Genomic DNA, 22,934 nt, shown 5'->3' on the forward strand with positions numbered 1-22,934 from the left:
TTACTTGAGGGAACAACCAATCTATTCTTAAACCTCACTACACCTTGATCATCAATACTAAAATGAGGACCATAACCTTCACAATTAACTTCTTGATGTGCAGGATTTCCAAAGCATCATGCCTTTACTCTATAATAATTTGCTCGAGTAAATACGAGACTAGAGCAATATGGGCTAGCACCTCAGCATGGTTGAGAGACAAGGGTGTTTCTTCAACTTGATACGACTTCCAGCTCAAAGCATCAGCTACCACATTAGCTTTTCCAGGATGGTAATGAATCTCCAAATTATAATCCTTGATTATCTCCAACCATCTCCGTTGTCTCATATTCAGCTCGAACTAAGTGAAGATATATTTGAGGCTCTTGTGATCCATAAAAATGTGTACTTTATTTTCCAACAAATAATGCCTCCAAATTTTTAGAGCGTGCACCATAGTAACCAACTCTAAATCATGGGTGGAATAATTCACCTCGTGCCTTTTCAGCTGATGTGAAGCATAAGCTATCACACGTCCATCTTGCATAAGCATGCATCCCAGTCTAATCCTTGAGGCATCACAATACACATCAAATAGCCTATCAATATCTGGTTGGGCAATAACAGGAGCAGTGGTAAGAAATTTCTTTAGGGCTTAGAAAGCTTCTTCATAAGCCAAACTCCATACAAACTTGATATCTTTCTAGAGCAGCTTGTTCATCGGCTGAGCTATTTTGGAGAAGTCAGGAATGAAGTGCCAACAATAACCAGTAAGACCAAGGAACTAACGAATCTAATGCACTGACTTAGGAGATTTCTAATTTAACACATCCTGCATCTTACTTGGGTCTACAGAGATACCTTCAGGTGTCAGAACATGTCCCAAAATCTACACTCGATCTAACCAAAACTCACACTTCCTGACTTTAGCATACAACTTGTGTTCCCTTAATCGAGTTAGTACTATCCAAAGATAATGTGCATGCTCTTCTTGGTTCTTGGAGTATATCAAAATATCATCAATGAACATCACTACAAACTTGTCCAACTCTAGCATAAAGACTAAATTCATGAGATACATGAAGAATGCAGGAGCATTGGTGAGACCAAAAGATATGACTAGGTATTCATACAACCTAGACCTAGTAGAGAAAGCTATCTTTAGTATATCTTGTGGTCGGATCTTAATTTGATGATACCCAGAATGAAGATCAATCTTTAAAACACTTTGGCACCAACCAACTGATCGAACAAAGTACAAATATGAGGTAAAGGATACTTGTTCTTAATGGTTACTGCATTGAGAGGGTGGTAATCCACGCACATCCTCAGAGTATAGTCCTTCTTCACAAAAATATCTAGACAACCCCGTGGTGAAGAACTAGGACGAATAAATCTTTTCTCCAATAATTGCTCTAACTGCTTCATCATTTTAGTTAGTTCTTTAGGAGCCATGCGGTAGTGACATTGGGAAATAGGAGCAGTGCTAGGTTCTAACTCAATGGAAAACTCCACATCTCTATCTGGTGGCAACTCTGGTAGATCTTTAGGAAAGACATCCGGAAACTCACAGACCACAAGAATAGAGGCAAAATCAGGAGAAGCGTCAACATGAGTAGCAACTGGTAAGGCTAGATCTGAGGACATAGGAAGAGACATCCTATCCTTGGAAGAAGAAAGCCATAACTCAATAACTCTCTACTTAAGGTCTAAAACTATCCCATAAACTCACAACCAGTTCATGCCTAGAATTGCATCTATGCCTTGCCCAGGCAGCACCATGAACTGGAGGTGGTAAGTGTGAGTGGCTAGCACTAATCTGACTGTGTCCATTTAAGTATTAACGCACAACTGCGCACCTAGAGTACTGATTCTATAGGCAATAGTAATAGCCATAAGAGATATATTGTGCCTCTGTGCAAACCCTATGCTCATGAATGAATGTGATGCACCAGAATCAAACAACACATATGCTGGGTGGGAATCAATGGTAAACATACCAACCATCACCGGTTCATTCTGCAAGATCTCCTTAGTCTCAGTGAAGTTAACTTGCCTAGAGCGGCTTATGGGCAACTTCTTCTTGATAATCGTCCGCTTGATCAGACGGGAGTTAGCTAAAGGCTAAGAAAACTGCACAGGCTAGTTTTGTGGACACTCCCAAGCATAGTGGCCATCCTTGCCACACTTGAAACAAGCACTAGGCTTGTTCCTCTACCCCTAACAAGGTGGAACCTGCTATCCCTGAGGCTATTATTGTTGCACCTGTTGAGCAGATGCACGGTACTGAGTGGGAGGTGCTTGGTAGGTCTACTGAGGCTAACGAAATGACTACCCATCCAGAGACTGATAGGGCACCCACCTGACAACCTATATCTTCTGAGCCTAGGGGTGACTAGAAGACCTAGTAATCACCCACTTGCGCTTCCACTCAGCCTAGGAGTCACGCTGAAGTCCTTCTATGGCAATAGCAGCATTAATCATAGCACCAAAAGTCTGATAGTTCCCTGTGTATAACTCTTTCTACAGACTGCAAGAAAGGCCACGATAGAAATGGTCTCTCTTCTTCTCATCAGTATTGACGTGGGTCCCAGCATACTATGATAGATGGTTGAACTTGTTCACATAATCCATCACAGACATACTCCCTTGCTTCAGGTCTAGGAACTCTGTCAACTTCCTGTTCAGCACACCAACAGGAATGTAGTACTCTCTAAAAGCAACGGTAAACTCCTGCCAAATCACATGGTGGTCCATTGGCTGCATGGTATTGAACATGTCCCACCATGCACTAGCAGAACCCAACAACTATTGCGCTGCAAAGCACACCTTCTATTCTTTAGTTATAGTGAGTAGTAGAAACTTCTGCTCCAGAATACAAAGCCAATGCTCCACATCGAGAGGCTCAGCAGTTGGCATAAACGTGGGTGGGTGCATCTTTAAGAACTCCTAGTAAGAACAGGCCCCCTCGGGACCGCGGGCACTACCCCCATTCCTGCCATTGCCTCCATGGCCCCCACAGGTGAAGCCACCAATCGCCTAGGCCAGCATCTCCAAGGCACGGGCTGACTCGCGCCTAGCAGCCAACATCTCCGCCATCATCTCTGCATGGGTCATCAGAGGTGGTGGTGGCGGAGGAGGAGGAGCCAGAAGTGGGGCCTCGTGGTTGTCCCCATTGGTGTTGCCAATGTCCTCACCGTGACCATTATCACTCTGGTCTGCCCCAGCGCTGGTACTCCCCCGACTAGACCTTAGGTTCATCTATAAACAGATAAAAACCAACCATTTGGGACAACCCTCCATATTAGGAACCAGAGACTTAGATAAATGATAAGGCTTTTATTAAAGCATTCTTATAGGTTATCCTATTAATTTACTAATCCATATTATATGTGTGGGGGAAGTCTAGTTTAAGCAAGATTATCTTTTCATGATGCATGCATTGGCCTACCCGTTCACTCAAGCTAGAATATAGCGGCATTCGGAAAATTTTTCGGCACATCGCACACTCACTTTCCGCTTGCTAAACGATTCTTACACAGCGTAAGTTAGTGTACCTATAGAAACTTCATTAGATAAAAAAGTGCCACTATCATAAATAGACCATATTGCTAGGGCTTATACTTATTTACATAATTTTATCGTATCCTACTTTTTGCAAAACTTTTGTTGGCCAAATTTTAGGTTTTGAAGAGTTATGAAACTCATAGACTCATTATTGGTCTGGTACCACTTGTGGCAGAACCATCCAAAATAACACACCTTTGGAGGCACTCGTCTTCTACCCCTAAAGCAAGCTATATCGAACGAATTCTGTCGAGCACACCCCAAGGGAGACCTCGAATAATCCATGTTTTTCCTCTAGGATGTAATAATGAGAACGAGTTTACAATACTTAGTCCATTTCATATAACCAGAGTTCTTAGAAATACATTATTACAGTACCAAGTTCAGAGTGTGGAATTTAAATAGCGAAATTATAATAAACATCTAACGGTAGAATACAAGGATTCGTCTATGCCTACCAGAAGAATACTCCACACAACAGTTACTCTTTAAGCTGCACCTACAATAGAGGTAAATAAACCCTGAGTACACAATGTACTCGCAAGACTTACCCGACTAGTGAGAATAATTTCCTGACTCCAAAGGATATGATAAGCTTTATGAGTTGCTGAGTTTCCTTTTTGTGGAAAGTAATACTAGTAGTGAATCCTTATGTATGTTTCTTATTAGCAGTCATGATTAGTTTATTATCTAACCATTCTAGGTAAGCACCTGTTTTACTTTCAAGCAAGAGTTGAGAAAACATATCATTTTCACCATCTTTCATCTTCCAGTTCTTACTATGGTGCTAGATTGTACATAAGTCATACTGGATTACCCGACGATTCATGAATCAATGTGCCCAGCTGGGTACCCCGAAACACATGCCTCGCTTGTACCCCAGGCACAAGCAGGACCAACCCATCACTCTTCTATCAAGGGGTCTAGGTCCCCGTCCAAACTTGGACTCCAAACCTCCACACCTGAGTCTTGGACTCAGTGTGGTGCTTAGACCTCCACCATCCCCGCCTCCAATCAGTCAGCTCAGAAAGAGCCAGAACCCATGACAAGAGAGGAACGAGCCTTCCCTACTCTCATAAATAAGTATGTGCTCAGGATAATAAGTGTGTGACCTAACTCAAATCCAATACAACAGCCGGTCCTTAACCGACATAGATAGGGAAAATAGTGTAACCAAGCTATGCCCCAATGGCCGTGGGACACAACCTCTTACACCCACCAATACCCGTACCATATTCCTACTCAGTCTCCATTTCTTTTCACCATTTTATCATGAGAGTGATAATAATAATCACCTATTATGAGTAACGGTAGGTTACTCACGCTACCAAAAAACCTAAGCATAGCAGCTACTCGACCTAAGCTAGTAGGACTCATAGGTAGGTATATCTATGCATGTAGTTTCCATATAAATCCTGTAACGTAAATGCACACCATATATATGATTCCAGTGATTATTCAAAATAAGGGTTATGCACTGGGGCTTGCCTTGGGTAGGCGTGGTGTCAGCTCAGTCAGTCAGTGGTGGCTCTAGGACCTCCTCCTACATGAGGATCTCCTCCTTGTACTCTTTAATCACCTCCTCGAACTCATGATCTTTGATGGTCACGATCTCCACCAACTCGTTCTCTATATGCATGCGATGATGATGCAACACTTAGCATTAAGGCAATAGCAACTCTTAAAATAAGAATACACATGGTAAACTACTAAGCAAGCTCTAGTGACTAGGATACTAAGCTAACTATCATCTTTATCAAGTAAAGTGTTGGGTTCAACTAACAAACACCTAACTTTACAAATGAAGAATATATCTTTATTTCTACTAATGATTTAATGTATATTTGAAACAAAGAGCATTTAACTACCCTTATGTTAAGTCTATTCTACAGCTACAAAAATTACAGTGAGCACATAATAATATAATGAACCTACTGTAAAATTTTTAGGGTTTTTACTATCACCAATCTAACACAAAATTCCTACAATTATTTAACCTAGTCATATTAAGCACTCTCAAATGATTCAATAGCCACTAGTATCAACAAATATATATATGAACTAAATACACTAATAGATAGAGCACAAATTTAGAAACCTAACAAAATTGGTTTCACAAATTTTGGACATCTACAGAATTTGCAATAATTTTCCAAAGATCAGCTCAAAACTAAATTAGAAAAACATTTGCTAATTCGCTGGAAAAAGGAAAACCAATTCTCGCGCGGCCCATCTGTGCGGCCCACACGCGGGAGAGTCCCGCGCGCGTTAGCTTTTTTTTGCAAAAGGGACCTTGCATTTCTCCCAATTTGCAACCAAGGACCAATACTATTTTGCTTACTCACAGACCCTCTCACTTAAACCCCTAGCCTTTCTCTAATTTACCTACGTGCACGTGGCGGCTCAGTGCACGACGATGCGGTGAGCGGTGGCGTAGCACGGCTGCGCAGGCAACCTAGGACCGCCACTGGCCCGATGGTCGGACCGGCCTCCATCCTCGGTTCAACCAGCTACACCTAGCAACAGCGCCTGGTGGTGGGACACGTTAGAGCCATCCACGGCGATACGCGACCATCCGTGATGGTGGCGTGACTGCCCTGGTGAACTTAAGCATCAACGAACCCATCTCGCTAGCGAGTGAGCATTAACAGGCTACCATGAGCCTAGCTACGGTGACCATTAGCGAAGAGTGTGGCAGAGAGGAGCTGGCCACGTGCAGCCAAGCCGTGCGGCGGTGCACCATGGTAGCACGGTCGCGTCAGTGGCGGGGTGGAGCTAGTAGCGACTAAGCCGAGGCACATATGATGAAGATGAAGGCAAGGCACACCTACTGGCGTGGGAAATTGGGTTCGGGTGGAGGGATGGGAGGTCTACCCTCGGTCATGGCCACGATGCGGCCTTAATGGTGCACCGGCGGGAAGTCGCCAAATTGGCACCTGGCCGGGCCGTCATCAAGGTGGTGCAGGGCCGGGTGATGAGGATATGTGAGGATGGAGGTACGGACAAGCCTAATTGAATAGAGGTGACCTACCTCTAGCGTACTCATGGGTGTAATGCGACGGCGGCGGCATAGAGATGGGAGACAAAGCGAGGACGGTGGAATGCGGTCAGGGCTCTGCTGTGACACGCCTTGGCGGGATGTGGTTGACGTAACCACAGTGACCTAGTCTAGCCACTAGTAAATGAGCATGCGCGTGTTCATGTTGGCCTGGCCCGCGCACCGCAGCGCCATCAATGATGTGACGATGGCGGGTGCAACCACATGCATGGAATCAAACCAGGCTAGGGCATGGACCATTGCGGCGTAGACATGAGGGCGGGGGTGCGATGATAGTGGCAGTAGGCGTGCCATGATGCATGGTGTACTTGGCAGCACGACAACGTGTAGGGCTGGCAGCATCGCGGCATGGCTGCGTGGCAGCATCGACGGCCTCACACGGCAGCGCCCATGACTATTCCCACGGCACACGGCTAGCCCAGCACGGCAACACATGGGCGCGCGCGAGGCACACCAACACGGCGACGTCAACCACTGACACACGATGATAGCGTCCACGTAGGGGAAGCAAACTGGAAATGTGTTGTGCATAGATTTTAAAGCTTCTACCGTGACCAAACTGTTACTCCTAAACATAAGCGGTCTTCACTACACTCATGATAGTATATGAGGCTACTTAATCAAGCTATAACACTACATCACTCTTTAACCCAATTCCTCAAAATAGTTTGCTAAACATAGCATTGTCTAACTCTCATCAGACTTGAAATTTTTTCTAAGTTTTGAGTTGAACTGTATTTCAAATTACATTTCTAAGCTATTGGAAATATTAGCTAGCAAGGTTATTTTTCAACAAGAAGTATTTCATCATCTTCTACAAAGTTCACACTCCAAACTTTATTTAAGCCTCATATATAAGTTCTATAGTAATTTTACTCAATAAAAATTGCTTTACAACCATACTTGATAATTGTATGAATCGTGGAGTAACTTTTCATTTTGCATTCTTATTGATCGTTTTAGCTGAAATACTTCACCTATTCGTTTCATCACATGCATTACCCCATAAGTATGATGCTCATGACACATTTTAGTAAATGATTTAGGGTGTAACACCGAGGGTGTTACATACCCACCCTATAAGAATACCATTTGGGATGGAGCAGGGTGATGGAGTACTGTGCTCTCAGGTAGTACGGACCAGTTCACATTTTGGATGATCTGAGTGAAGGTTGATATATGTAGGTCTAGGACCTGCATATGTCGTGTGGTTGGGAATCCCCTACTGGGTTTTAATCAGTTCGAATCATCGTTGCTCCTCGGTTATGGAGACTCGACCCTCTGAACATACATCGTAGCTAATCAATGGAAGGATGGTACTTATGAAAATAGGATGCGATGCTTAATGAAGTGAATGATTTAGATCTGGTGCAAATTTGGATCATAATAAAGACTTAAGTTTGAATCTAAAAGTTGAAAGTAAGGATCCATGTGTAGTAAGCGTTTCCACAAAATATTTTGATTCTTGCTAAACTACCTGAAGCTTTCATATCCTTGGAGTCTTTTCTTTTAGTCGGGTAAGTCTTGTTGAGTACCCTCAAGTACTTAGGGTTTGTTAACCCCTGTTGCAGGTTCCGACTTATGCTTCTAATCAAGGTCATGTCGGTGGCCTCGACATGATCTGGATGTCTCTTCTACCTTAGGTGCTTCTTCTAATTTGCTTCCACTATCCTATTCACCTTTTGTATCTAAAGTTAAGTTTTACTTAAACATGTTTTGTAACCTAATGTTGTAAATTTTCCACAACTCTGATGTATGATATTTTTGTACCAAATGTTGTAATGTTGTGGTAACTCCATTGTTGATCATGTATGAGTTGTAAAATGTGGATGATTCGAGGTTCCCCGAGGACACCCGACAGACTACCAGATTATTTGGCTTTTGTGTACAGTAGTCAGAGCTCTTCTGGATAATGATGGGTACATGTGGGCTAGCATAATTTGGGTGGTTCTACCACACTTGTCTCCGGCTTTGATTATGGTGATTATGGGGTTCTTGACCTTTCTCCGGTGGAGAGCCAAAAGGTACTCTAGTGGATTGCTCGTGGCTTGTGTGATCCTCATCTTATGTTGGTTGTGCGGTACCCTATTGAGAGTTTGGTGTGTGATGCCATTTAGCATGTGAACATCTAAGTGAGTGAATCATCACAACGAGGACTAGCTTGCCGGCAAGCAAGTGAACCTTGTTAAAAAATCTTGTGTCATCTTGTCTCGAGAATTTCTTGTTTGATTGCGATTGATTGGCTCCATCATATTGTGATTGGCTCTATCCTCGACACGGCGGTATAAACATCATCACCTCTCTTATATTACATTCTTTGTGTAGCTAAGCTCTTTAGTGTAATTAGTTTTGAGAGCTAGCTTGTGTCGGGTCTAGTGGTTAGTAAGGCTCTTTAGTTAGCCTTCGAGAGCTCACTAACTTAGTGTAGTGACTTAGCAAATTGTGTGCTTAGTGATCATAGTCACTAGAATTATGGTAGGTGGCTTGCTCTTTTAGTAGGATAGCGCAACACTCGCTTCGCCGTTTAATTGTCTAACATATTTGCTAAGTGTTGTAGTAGAAACATTCAATAGGCTATTCACCCTTTCTAGCCATTAGGACCTTTCACCCCGGCTGCCTTCGGCCACGAGCGAGAGCGTGACCTAGCCGCCTGGCGACCTAGCCGCTAGATCTAGCCGCCAGCTGCTTGGACGCGTGGCCACAGGCTCGCCATGGCCCGCCCCAAGCTAGATCTGGCTACGAGAGAGGGGCGCCGCCACCGTAGAGCCACAACAAGCCAGATCCGGTGCTTAGACCTAGGAGCGCCGCTGACCACCGAGCTCCTATCGTCGGATGAGGAAGAGGTCGGGGAGGGAGAGGGGGTGGATATGAAGCGATGGGAGGTGGGGAGGAAGGTGCGGCTACAGCCATTTTAAGCAGCATTACCACGGGCCGCCGCCACCGCACGTCGGACGGGACAGCAACAACGGCCGGAAGGGCGGCCCGGGAGGTTCCCTTAGCGGCGGCGGTGGATGCCCCCCGAGTCACCACGGGAGGGATGACACGGGGGTCAGTATAGTATGAAAATATATCTCATAACAAAACTAATGATACTTAATTAGTTATAAATATTGGTATTTTTAATTCATAGTTAGTCAAATTCAAGTTACTTGTACTTTGCTATAATTATATTCTTTTGTGAATGGCAGAAATAGTACTTTACTGGTTGTTTGCGTCCACATTGCTCAAAACCTATAAATTAAAATCTTGTTTGGATGCATTTGTATCCTTCTCGATTCATGTGTCTTAGTTTTATTTTTTACCCTAATCCACTCTAGCACATATGGAATGAACTAGATATGAGTGTATCCAAACAAGTTTAAATCTTTTTTGAAAGTTTACAGGAGCACTACATATATCATTTAACAAGAGAAAGCAAGTTATATTACATAGAAAACCAAAGAACACTAGAGCTGCAGCTCTGTTTCCATCTAATACCATTAATACAAGATGCTCACAGGCCATACTCTTAAGGGCCATTTCAGGGGTGTTTAGTTTGATCTAGGGACTAAAGTTTAGTCCATGTTACATTGAATATTTGGACATCAATTAGGAGGACTAAATATGAGGTAATTATAGAACTAATTGCATAAGCTATGACTAATTCGCGAGATGAATTTATTAAGTCTATTTAATATGATTAGCATATGTCATCACATTCGCTAATCATGAACTAATTAGGCTTAATAGATTCATCTCATGAATTAGTCACAGCTTATGCAATTAGTTTTGTAATTAGTCTATATTTAATACTCCTAATTAGTATCAAACATATAATGTGATAGGGACTAAAGTTTAGTCTCCTGTACCCAAACACCCCAAGATTGAATATTTGCATGACGATTTGAATTTTCCCTACAAATCTTCTGTTTCTCTTCTTTTAGATGCTCCAAACCGTATACATGATGTTTCAATCTGTTAACACTAAAATTTGGTAAGATTCGTTAATGGATTAGGTTAAGGGAAGAGCGCAATCAGAAGAGATCAAATTCATGAAGGAATCATGAAGGCCACAGTATCGGCTCAGGCGTAATGAAGATGGACCCCACCAGAAAGGAAATGGTAGAGTTTTACTTATATAAATTAGATTAGTTTCTTTTTATACTAGAATTGCCTAGTCATATTCATTTAGGAGTTTGTGTCAGCCCAGGGTATAAATATAAGCAGCGGTTATTGTATCAAGGACATCTATCAATCAATACAATATATCTCTTTCGGCATTACGCCATTACAATTTGGAGTAGGATGTAATGTCGATCTCGATGAGTTCTCAGCAAGTTAGGGCTGAATCTAATCGATCTCCAGTCTGCCACGGTCTTCGCCAAATCAGGTGCTCTAGGCTTTAATCATCGGCGCATCAATATGGTTTCGTCTAGTTTGCCTAGTTATCAATTCTATCACATCTTGTAAGGCTGCATCTTATGACTTCTTACTTGATTTGATAGAATTATCACACCTTGATTAAGATGCATAGGCTAATGTCTTATAAATCTATCGGCTTGTTGTCCTTCAAACTTGATCATATCTTTGTTGACGTTAGATCGTTTCTCTGGCTCGTTATATCTTAATCTTGATTTTTTGTAGTATGCTTTCAAGAGCTTGTTTTATTGTAGCTAGATCTATTGACTTGAAATTTTAGTCTATCGCCATGCTACCAACACTGCATCTTACCAACCTGTCTGGTGGTGATGTTAGATTAGATTTTTGTTAAGTTCATAGTTCTGGTTACAGTAAGACTTGTAATTATTCGTATGCTACAACCTATCGGCTTCCTAGCCAATAGTCGATATGCTTCATGTTAAAATATCTTGATATATATGTCTATTGGCTCTTTTAGCCGATAGCAACATCTTCTTATTTCCTTTACTGTCATCGGCTTTATTTTCCATGATTGAGTCTTACAGCCGATGATTCTGTTATCATATCGATCCTCTACCAAAAGCAGCGGCTCCTTAGCCGATTGGGTTTTTTAAAATATTCAGCATGGAAGTCGATATGTTTCATCTTGGGCAATTAACATTTCTCTCCCTTGTCAGTTACAGAATCAAACTGATTGGCACGCCCAAAAACTCAAAACTGACTTATCCTGCATTGGAGTATTTTTTAAGGAAATTAATGCAAGTCGCAATTGAATTTCTATCTATTTGCGTTATGGACAGAAATTCCAATCACTTTCTTGAGCCGTATGAGGAGAAAACATGAGTTTATTATCCTAGGTCAGAACAAATTAGTTGATAGTGATAGCATGACGTACCCAAGTCCCCCGTGTGGTGGCATGGGCATGTCAAAAGGAAAGGGATGGAGTTTTTCTTGCTTTTGGTGTAGCAGGCCTCCCTTTGGGAGGTCCGTGTGACGGGCTATTAGCTCAATGGTAGAGCACGCCCCTGATAATTGCATCATTTGCCTGGGATGTGAGGGCTCTCAGCCACATGGATAGTTCAATGTGCTCATCAGCGCCTGACCCGAAGATGTGGATCATCCAAGGCACATTAGCATGGCGTACTCCTCCTATTTGAATTGGAGTTTGAAACCAAGCAAACTTCTCCTCAGGAGGCACCATGTAGATCAAACTTTTCTATTCACTCGTGGGATCCGATGGGGGGGGGGGGGGGGCACCGCGGCTCCTCTCTTCTCGAGAATCAGCTCAATTTTGTACTAGATCAGGGCATCCTATTAGTAAACCTCTTTGGACTGATTTATCATATTGGAATATTCTTGATTGTTTTTGTCGGATATGTAGAAATCTTTTTCATTATCATAGTCGCCCTAGAAATGTATAGGAGGTTATCCTCATACGGCTCGAGAAAATGATTTGAATTTCTATCTATAATGCAAATAGATAGAAATTCGATTATGACTTGCTTAATTTCCTTAAAGAAAATAAAAAAACAAATTTTATTTATACTCATGACTCAAGTTGGCTAATTTTGACCGACAAACTTCAAAAGAAAAAACCTTCAAAATTTTTTGAGTCGTCTCTAAACTCCTTTCATTATCTCATCTCGAACAAATTGACTTTTATTCCTGATTCTGATCTAATTCTATTGTTGAGACGGTTGAAAATCGTGTTTACTTGTTCCGGAATCCTTTATCTTTGATTCGTGAAATCCTTGGGTTTAGACATTACTTGGGGAACTCCTATTCTTTTTTCTTTCAGTAGAGTAGCAACGTACCCTTTTCTTTTTCTTATTTCCTTTGGTAAAGCATTTCACTCTTCTATAGAAATCAAATATGAACAATTGATTCAGATAGACTTTTAATCAAAAAAGTTTTTTTTCAATCTTCCAAAATTAGACTTTTTCTTATTTTAACCTTTTGATTTCTATATTAAGGATAGACCGACAAAGTTGGCCTAATTTATTAGTTTTCACCAACCTTAGATTTTTTTCTCTTGATCAAAAAGAAATTTTGTCCTCTCGAGCTTCATCGTGTACTATTTACTTTACTAACAACCCGGCGCAAATTCGGTTCGGGATGAATCGAACAGACTATGTCGAGCCAAGAGCATTTTCATTACTATGGAAAATGATGGATAGCAAAATACACAATCGATCATATCCTTCTAAGTAGCACTTTGCTTTCCACCACAGCTGTTTTAAACAAAAACAGATCTCCTTGGCTCGTCGTTGGATGACGAGGGATCTCCGTCGGCCAAGTCCTAATCGACTGGTGGTAAGGATTTTTCGGTGTCAACACAATCATTCTTCTTTGTATAGTGTTGTGATCTTGCAAAGATGGTAGCCACTAATCATCTACTGTTTGCATTCTCGGTTTGAGGCAACCGAATCCCCTGTAACTTAATTTCTAAGCTGCATCTAAACCTCCTTTGCAAATGGGCACTGGATGCAAAGGTGCACCGCCGTTTCTCGCTCTTAATCACACAAAGCATACGTTGGATTGTATGGCTACTTTCTGGCGTCAAGCTTGTCTGCCGTAACCTATAAGATCCTTGCCTGGACCAAAGAGCCAACTCAGCCAAGCGATAATGGATTTTTTTTTCAAATCAAATGTGAAAAAAGGGCAAAAGAAAATTTCGGCCACGCGAACCACAAATCACCCGCCACAGCTCCCCCTCGGCGGCTCGGCCCTTCCAAAGCACGGCACATGTTTATTAACCGCCACGAGCCCACGAACGTGGCGCGCCCTGTGCCGTAAGATGCCACAGCAGCCTATATTTTACACTTTCCCAAACCAGAAACTATCCTGGCTGTCTTTAACGAGTTTTAATCCCGTTCCAACCGCTGTTCTGATAATTACCGCAGCGATCGAATCGAACCAGCCTCAATTTCCTTTCCGTGCTTCCTTATCATCCCAAAATTCGCCAGCGCCGAACCCAATCGCCGCGGACCTTTCTTCCTCCGCAATTCAAACCGGGCGCCGACGCCGGCTCCAATGGCGGCCGCCGCCATCTGTCACCTCCGCCGCGGCGCGCAGCGCCACGCTGTGCTATGCATCTCGCTGTCGCGCCGCCGCTTCTCCTCCTCCTCCGCCGTGGCCGCGGCCTCCCCGCTCGCTGCGGCCGCGCGCCGCCTCCTCTCCACGACGGTGGACTCCGCCACGTCCACGTCGGGGGAGCACTACAAGCCGCCGCCCTTCGACCCCTTCCGCGCCGCCACCCTATCGCCCTCGGCTCTGCCGCTAGAGTCGCCCCCGAGCAGCCCACCGCTGCAGGATGAGGCGGCCGCGTCCGTGGCGGCGCACGAGCAGGCGACGCTGGCGTGCCAAGAGGTGGAATTGGAGGGCCTCAAGGCGGGGGTGGAGGCGGTAAAGAGCAGGGAGGAGTCGCCGGAGGAGAAGGAAGCGTGGTGGCTGCTCAGCCGCGCGGTCGTCAACTACTGCGGCAGCGCCGTCGGGACAGTAGCCGCGAACGATCCATCCACCAGCCAGATGCTCAATTATGACCAGGTGTTCATCAGGGACTTCGTGCCGTCGGCCATCGCGTTCCTCCTCAAGGGCGAGAGCGATATTGTGAAGAACTTCCTGCTCCACACGTTGCAGCTCCAGGTGAGCCGTGCAAACCTCGGAATGACTTAGTAAATGGCACTTCACTTGTGGTGTAGTGGCATACTGTGCTTTTTTTTACTCGATGAAATGTAGTTTTGGTGAAGGTATAATTCTCTTTGTAAAGTTGGCGATGTCTGATTGCTCTGGATTATTTACTTGAATAACCAATTTAGAACCTGAGAATTTTAATCTCTGGTGAACAATCATTTAATTTACAGCTATCTGCAATCTCTAGGATTTAGACACCCTACCAGAAAATTGAACGGTTGAAAACAGTGGAGTATTGGACAGTTTAATTAAGAAAACAAAAGGTTTTCTGACTTCATATTCTCACCTACATCTAGTCCAGCAATACCGTAAACTGCTCAAGTGCCATTTCTGTGAGAAGAGGGCATGCATTGATCATAGTGGCCATTCCAGCAGCTGCCAAGAGGTTTCAAATGCTGAGTCTAGATCACATTAAAAAAAAACAGGGTACCTGTAATTTGGTCGCATCGTTTTTTGCTCAGAACTCTTTTGGCAGGGTTGCTGCACAATTGTTCACTTAAGATCCTTACAGTTTTGAGGGATTTAAATGTCTTTTGGCGTGCGCGCGCGCACAACTAGTTTGACAGTGGTCCATAATTCTTTTGGACTATAAGCTAATTTTGAGCTATTTCAGTTATCTCTTTAGCTTTTCTTCACTAGATTATTAAGATTATCATGTAGCATTAGGGATATGGCCAATATAGCTAGTTTCCTTTGGGTATTTGGCAATAGTTATGAACTGAAGCTTGTAGTCATTTGTAATCCATAGGCAAACATTACTATGCTAAGTGTAAAATAGGATGCTTCTGCATTTAAAAGTAGCCCACATACTATGAACCAGAGAAGTGTAAGAGTCTGTTGGTTTGACCTACCATAAGTGGTACTCTTGGTTTTCTGTGGGCATAAGGTTAAGATAAAGAAAGTTATAGAAAGATTATATTATCAGTTTAGTATTCAATGCTGATCACCGTTGAGGTTTCTGTTTCATTCAATAGCTATGCCCTACATGATCAGATCATAGGAATACTGCCTTGCAAAACTAGGATCATGTGTCAGCATTTAGTTTATGAATATTGATGCCTTTTGATTATTTATAACTATTTATAATTATATGTATGCTAGGAAAGATAGTTAAACTGATGTTCTCAGGTAAAGTTATTAGAGAAGGCAATCTACTCAATCTAGTTTTATCACATGGTATGTCATACGCATTGGAGACTTGGATTGTTTTAACAGCAATTTGATACTTGATTTTGACTAATGTTGTTGGGGATAGAGGATATTGAGAACTGATATCTGAGACATCTATGATAAATGTTGCCTTGTCAAAAGAAGCCTATCATTTTTTTTTCTCATCGTCCCAAGTGGTATGCATGGAAGTACAGCTATACTGCAATTTATTTTTGAAAACCCTGTAAAATAGTACTATACACACACACACACACACACACACACAAGGGGTACATAGATAAATGCACTGCTTTACTGGCTCCCCAGTCGGCTAGTTTATCACCCCAATTCTGAACCTTTGATTCCCTCATACTAGTTAGCTGGAGCAGCAGACCAGCAACCAACACACCAGTGGAGCAACATGCCCAACCTTGTGAAGCTATGTCCCCATCAACCTGTCGAGTACTTGAGCCTTTGCATTAGCTGCATCCTGCCTCCCTTGTCTACTGGGAGAAATGATGTCAGGGTTTGTGTGGGCGGGTGTGTGAAGGGACAATGTAATCAAATTGCCTAGCATTATTCTGTGATGTCTACTATACTGGTATATCGTCTACGTGATGACTATTGACTAGTCTGATTGCATGACTTTGTATTATTTCATGATGCTGTTTGGTTGTACAATAGATACATACTTTGCCCTATCTAATTTTTAATATATGTACAGCCTCTGTTTCCAAATAATTCTCGACCTATTTTCTTTTCACAAATAGACTTGGTACTTTATGATTCCCAATGCATGCAACAACACTTTTATGATCCCAATGAATACCTGTGGATTGATCCATCTAGATATATTTTACCTTTTCATGTGTGCTTGAGATATTAATGAGTGTCACCTTGGTCAAAATTTTTCCAAAATCTTTGTGCTTAGTTATGCATGTTTGGTCAAAACTGTTAGATTTGAAAAGGGAGGAAGAAATTGGTATCTTCTGCTGAAATGTTTAACTTAACCAATACCAAAATCCTAGCTCCACTGATCCTCCAATGTTAGGGTGCTTTTCTGGTTGATTATTTGGTAGCGTAGGACGCTGCATTTTAACACATTTCTTCGCATCGTGGCATGACACTGCTAGCTCATGAATGTTTTCGCTCACTCTAAATATCAAATTAGTAGGAGAAGTAACAGTTTTCTTTCTTTTGGTCTATTAGAGTTGGGAGAAGACCGTGGATTGCTATAGTCCTGGTCAGGGGTTGATGCCTGCTAGTTTCAAAGTTAGATCTGTGCCTTTGGATGGAAATAGTGAAGCATTTGAGGAGGTCCTTGACCCAGATTTTGGAGAGTCAGCCATTGGACGTGTAGCACCTGTTGACTCTGGTGAGTATTTCTATGGAGTCATATTGTAGTCATTGAAGATCAGGGTTTTTTTTGTCATCTGTTTTAAATGATAAGCTCTCTTTTTCTAAGGTCTTTGGTGGATAATCCTTTTAAGGGCATATGGAAAAATTACTGGAGACTACGCTCTACAAGAAAGGGTTGATGTGCAGACAGGCATCAGGCTAATACTGAATTTGTGCTTGTCTGATGGATTTGACATGTTTCCTACATTGCTTGTAACTGATGGATCATGTATGATTGATCGGCGGATGGGAATCCATGGTCATCCTCTTGAGATCCAGGCAAGCTGATGAACCCTTCTCTTTACATTCTCAATCATGTTAGGTAACTTTTGGATGATGTTATGGTCGGCCTTGATCATAAGGTCAAACCCATGATCTCTACATAGTCAATATGTTGTTGGTCAAATGGTGTTGAACTTATGATATGTTTGGTTAGTTTTTGCATGATGATATTATTCAGATTTTGAAATTTCTTGCTATCTAGTCTCCGTTCAATATTTCAATTTGACTTTTTTGGTTGGTGTTTGAATTGCCATATGTTTAGGTTGTCCATTTGACTTTGGGATTGTTATTTGCTATCTAGTACCTATAAGACCTTTAAATGTTTTTGAAATTGCATGGGGCTCCATACAGCGGCGGACCCAGAAAATATTTCAGGGGGGCTGAACAACACTGTTGTTCGATCTTAAGTCTCAGCCCCCCTACACTATAGAACTTTGCCTAAAAATTCATGGGGGCTCCACAGGGGATTCCACTGCTGCGATATGGGTAGGGGGGGCTTGAGCCCCCCACCGCTGTGTCCGCCCCTGGCTCCATATATTAGATAAAATCAGTATATATGGAAAATAACTCTCATAAACATCTTATGGGATCTGTTTCACAGGCTCTGTTCTATTCTGCTTTACGCTGTGCCCGAGAAATGATTGGTGTAACCGATGGATCCAAGAACTTGATCCGTGCTATTAACAATAGGCTCAGTGCTCTGTCATTTCACATCAGAGAGTATTATTGGGTTGATATGAAGAAGATAAATGAGATTTATCGCTATAAGACTGAGGAGTACTCCCATGATGCTATTAACAAATTCAACATCTACCCGGAGCAAATTCCGTCTTGGCTTGCAGACTGGATTCCTGTGAAAGGTGGTTACCTTATAGGCAATCTGCAGCCAGCTCACATGGATTTCAGGTTTTTCTCCCTAGGGAATCTGTGGGCGATTGTCTCATCTCTTGCTACTCAAAGGCAAGCAGAGGGCATTCTGAACCTTATTGAAGCCAAATGGGATGACATAGTAGCCAACATGCCTCTCAAAATATGCTACCCCGCCCTAGAGTATGAGGAATGGCGTATCATCACCGGCAGTGATCCCAAAAACACGTGAGCAACTGAACTTTTTATATTCTTTTGGTTTTCTTCTGAATATTCGTATCATCATATGTTTTATGGGGATACAAAAAGCCCAGTACTTAGGGAATAGGAATGTGAAAATCCAGTACATCCTAACATTTAAGAACGTCAATATCTATGAGGCCCTAAAATGTCGTGAAATAGCAACTCCTTTTCTCTCTTAATACTCACCAAAAGCATGACCAGATGCATTAACCAGGTTGGCTTTCATTGCCTTTATTTTCAGGCCCTGGTCGTATCATAATGGTGGATCTTGGCCTACATTGTTATGGCAGGTATACTTAAGTTGTTCGCTACTTTTTGGGACTTGACATCCTCTGTCCATGATGCTCCTGAAAGTTCGCCCTATTAGATTGATGTTCAGTATTTTGTCTTGTTTTTTTCAGTTCACCTTAGCCTGTATCAAGATGGGTAGGCGTGACTTGGCACGGAGGGCAGTTGAGGTGGCAGAAAAGAGGCTCTCAGATGACAAGTGGCCAGAGTATTATGACACCAGGACAGGAAGGTTCATTGGGAAACAATCGCGGCTATATCAAACTTGGACCATTGCCGGATATCTTAGCTCTAAGATGCTATTGGACTGTCCGGAGATGGCATCCATACTAATATGCGATGAAGACTTCGAGCTGCTGGAAGGGTGTGCTTGCAGCTTGAATAAGAATGCTCGCACCAAATGCTCACGTCGTGCGGCCAAGTCGCAGGTCCTTGTGTAGTTCCATGCCTGTTCTTGACCCAAAAGCTGCAACGCTCCTTCAACTTGTGTAATTGTTCGTCACAGAAGCTGGCACTAGTTAGTAGTTACTTCAGCAGGATGATCACAGTCCACCTATACCGATTATTTTGGCTGAGTTTGTGGTTGATCCATTCATACAGGAGTATACGTTGTTGTGTGTACATTTTATGTATCCTGCCAGTCTAACTCTAGTTGATTGGTAGGGGTTTTTTTTGTAAGCAGACAACATGTAAATATCACCACTCGTCACAGTACTAAGAGTCTTGTTCTTGTGGCCCGACATTGCCAGTTCAGAGGACTGGACCTCGGTACGTGACAGAATGAAGACATACTCAGTAGCAAAGTCTAGCAGCAAACAGTCATGACTCGTGAACCAAACTGTTGATATTCAGGTTTTTCATCATGGCTAGATCATGTGTGCTTCCCGTGCATCTCTGAGCAGTCAAGATCTGGAATTGATTTTTGCACTGATGCACCATCTTCAACACTCTCCTGATTTGGTCCATCCATGCATCCTCTGGCGCCTGCAAGAACAGGTGAAATTTCATCTATGCAGTCCTTGATTCTATTTTCTGCCGTAACTTGTTATGTACTCCTATCTGCGTAATGGGTTTGAATTTCTGCTTCCTATCTGCGTAATGGGTTTGAATTTCTGTTTTGTTGCACATATAGAGAGCATTTAACTTCTGGGAGAACTGACTTGACAATGGTGACCACTGGGTCTGCCTGCCCACTTTTTAATGCGCTTCAGTTGCACAGTTTTACTGTTTGTTGATCAGAAGTTCAGAACACAATCATGTATTCATGCGCCTTTTGCCTAGTACTAGCGATAGGGTTTTCACTGCCCCGTCAACAGGCACTGGGCGGCTCAGCTGCTGCCCTGCTTCGCTTCTCTAGCCCGTAGCCTGCCGCTTTGTGTCTTGTAAACATCACTGGTGAGCCAGGCAGGCCCGTCCCCTCCCCCTGGAACTGCGAGGTCTCCCACGCAGGACGAATGAGATCCAGGGGAGATCTTTGGCTTGACAACCGGTCATTTTGATTGAATGACAGCAGCTCTAGGAACTGCAATATTTATGGTGCAATTTTATGACCATAAGCTACCCATTTATGGCCATTCGATGATGTGTCACTGGCCTGTCCTGCAGAGTTCAGGTTAATACAGTGGTCCAGAGCAAACGAGCCTTCAAGAAAAACTGAGGGACATCAGAGCTCTTCCTGAACAAAAACCATTAGACAATTCAAATTCCTTATTATGAAGCTGCACTTTGAGTTAGGCCCTCACTGGATCTCCTAGAAACTGTAAGTATGAGGTAGAGAAATAAGAATGAGATTCAAACACTTGGATTCTATTTTAAAACGAGGTTTTTTTTACCCTACTATCTATTCAAATCTTACTATTCGGAGATAGTTCCTATGCAAAAACAATAATCCACGATCCAAACACCCCATTTGTTTTAGCTAGAATTCACATTCTACATTCAGTATCTAGAATCTAAATTCCTACTGTGTGAAAGGATTTAGTAAAAATAAATTTTTGCTAGCTGGCAAGCTGCAGTTGCTGCGAGATACACAGCACACAAGGTTAGAGTTTCAGATGCAGATTAGAATGGGCACTTTTATAGGACGACTTGCAAGTAGCAACAGCTATTTTATTCATTCAAGTGCTAACTTGTGCGAGGTAAATCGTCTTCTAAAGAAAAAAAAAGAAGTAACAGATATTTTCTTCTAGTGTTTTATACTGAAAGAAACCTCTGGTCTCTAGGATGCATCAAAGTTGTCTTCAGCCTGCTTGAAAAATGATCAGTCTTGAATTGGCATACACATTTTTCAAATTTCCTGGGATTCATGATAGTGTAGTGTGCACCTACCTTACTGATTTCTACTGACAAGAGAGAGGCTACTACTCCTAGGCCATGTTTAGATTGCAAAAAATTGCAACATGATGAATAGTAGCGCTTTCGTCTTATTTGGTAAATATTATCCAATCGTGGACCAACTAAGCTCAAAAGATTCATATCGTGATTTTCAACTAAACTGTGCAATTAGTTATTTTTTTTACCTACATTTAATGCTCCACGCAAGCGGCTAAAAATTGATGTGACGAAGAGAGAGTGAAAAAACTTAGAATTTAGAGGTGATCTAAACAAGGCCCTACTACCCATCCTCTGAAAAAACTGGTGTGGCTGGCAAGTAAAGTTTCTTTTTTGAAGGAAGATGCAAAGAGATATGTGGCCATTAACTCCGGAGCCGCTTGCATCCAAGCATGCGCGCATTAGATTGACTAGTCGGGTTGCTGCAGCAGTAACACGCAGCACAGTCTTGCATGCTTCATCAATGCCCTGTGCTGTTCTGAGCTGAGGCACCCTGTTGGGCAAAGGTAATGCTATTTTTCTTTGCTTGTTGCTGCTTCTGTTGTTGCTACTGTTTCTGGACATGGCATGGATTCCTTCCTGCACATCTATTGCTGGTGCACAGTGGCCGTTTCGCTTCACTATTTGGAATTGAATCCATTTTGTCCACTGACCACTAACTTCTGATCTGAAAAATAACTTCACAGCGCGTGTTTAGTTGGCCTAAAGTTGGAATTTGGGTTACTGTAGTATTTTTGTTTTTATTTGATAAATAGTGTTCAATCATGGACTAATTAGGCTCAAAACGTTCGTCTCGTAATTTTCAACCAAACTGTGTAATTAGTTTTTTTTCGTCTACATTTATTGCTCCATGCACGTATCGTAAGATTCGATATGATGTTTAGCACTTCTTGGGATTTGGGGTACGAAAGCATGCATGCGTGACAGCCGTGTTGAGGCACAAATGCTGCATTCTGTAGAGAGATACAGAGGGGAAGCATTTAAGAACAAAACTATACCCCCTGTGTGAAGGGCGCATTAAGGGATAGTTTTTTTTTTATTTCTCTCTTTTCCTCTAGCGGGGACAGCTGGAGGTGGTGGGCGCCTCATAAATGTCTACCTCGAAGGCATTTGTGAATGGTTGGAATTTTTTTGTACAGGGGAAAATACAAAGATTAGGGAGGCATCTTATTGCTATAGATGCTAGTACATCATCAATCCATCTTAGGAATAAACCAGACGCACAAACTGACCCTTGCATGATAGAGCCTGTCATCATTTAAAACCATGCGCAGTCTCTTAAGGAAGATCAATTAGTCATTTTATATATGTTCTTGCTCTCTACATGTCCTTTATTTGAAATACCTATGCTTTTCCGCCGAGCTCTGCAATGTCCTCAAAGATAGATCCATCCTGATTGTCTATTAAGATACCCACTTTTTCCGTCCATCAACCAATGTAAATCCTCATCCTCCTCCAGATGAAGTATGCGCTTGAGTTGATATTCGCATCTTAAAATTCCTGAAGCGATCCATTTATCAAAAGATTAGTGGCTTTGATGATGAGGATGAAGAACATGCATGGGGAGCATTCCATCCTAGTTTCTTCACATGGTGACTATGAAAAACCTCTTTTGCACCTTGACCATAGCACGTGTGTCTACACTCAGGTGCGCCGCTGGTTTCGCATCAGTGGAGCGGAG

General features: G+C 42.5%; 1 protein-coding gene across 2 annotated transcripts; it reads left to right on the forward strand.

The window, feature by feature from the left end:
• The first annotated feature begins 13,820 nt into the window (after nucleotides 1-13,820).
• LOC136546025 (neutral/alkaline invertase 1, mitochondrial-like) lies at nucleotides 13,821-20,000 on the forward strand. Of its 2 annotated transcripts, XR_010781221.1 has the most exons (7): nucleotides 13,821-14,647; nucleotides 17,054-17,219; nucleotides 17,310-17,521; nucleotides 18,126-18,619; nucleotides 18,876-18,924; nucleotides 19,036-19,690; nucleotides 19,775-20,000. XR_010781221.1 is itself a non-coding variant. In XM_066538003.1 (6 exons), the coding sequence occupies exons 1-6, from the start codon at nucleotides 14,036-14,038 to the stop codon at nucleotides 19,360-19,362; spliced, it is 1,860 nt and encodes a 619-aa protein (XP_066394100.1). In that variant the 5' UTR covers nucleotides 13,821-14,035; the 3' UTR covers nucleotides 19,363-19,791. The 2 variants fall into 2 exon arrangements, 1 of the variants encoding a protein (XP_066394100.1); XM_066538003.1 differs by having other exon boundaries at nucleotides 19,036-19,791.
• Nucleotides 20,001-22,934: the final 2,934 nt, after the last annotated feature.

The sequence above is a fragment of the Miscanthus floridulus genome, chromosome 1 (assembly GCF_019320115.1).
Source record: "Miscanthus floridulus cultivar M001 chromosome 1, ASM1932011v1, whole genome shotgun sequence".
NCBI lineage: Eukaryota > Viridiplantae > Streptophyta > Magnoliopsida > Poales > Poaceae > Miscanthus > Miscanthus floridulus.

What these genes read in the sequence shown, in the direction of transcription:
- LOC136546025 (XM_066538003.1), top strand. Translation starts at nt 14,036, where the DNA reads ATGGCGGCCGCCGCCATCTGTCACCTCCGCCGCGGCGCGCAGCGCCAC. An exon ending in TGTAGCACCTGTTGACTCTG is followed by an intron (nt 17,220 to 17,309) that starts GTGAGTATTTCT and finishes TCTTTTTCTAAG; the next exon opens with GTCTTTGGTGGATAATCCTT. An exon ending in GTCATCCTCTTGAGATCCAG is followed by an intron (nt 17,522 to 18,125) that starts GCAAGCTGATGA and finishes TCTGTTTCACAG; the next exon opens with GCTCTGTTCTATTCTGCTTT.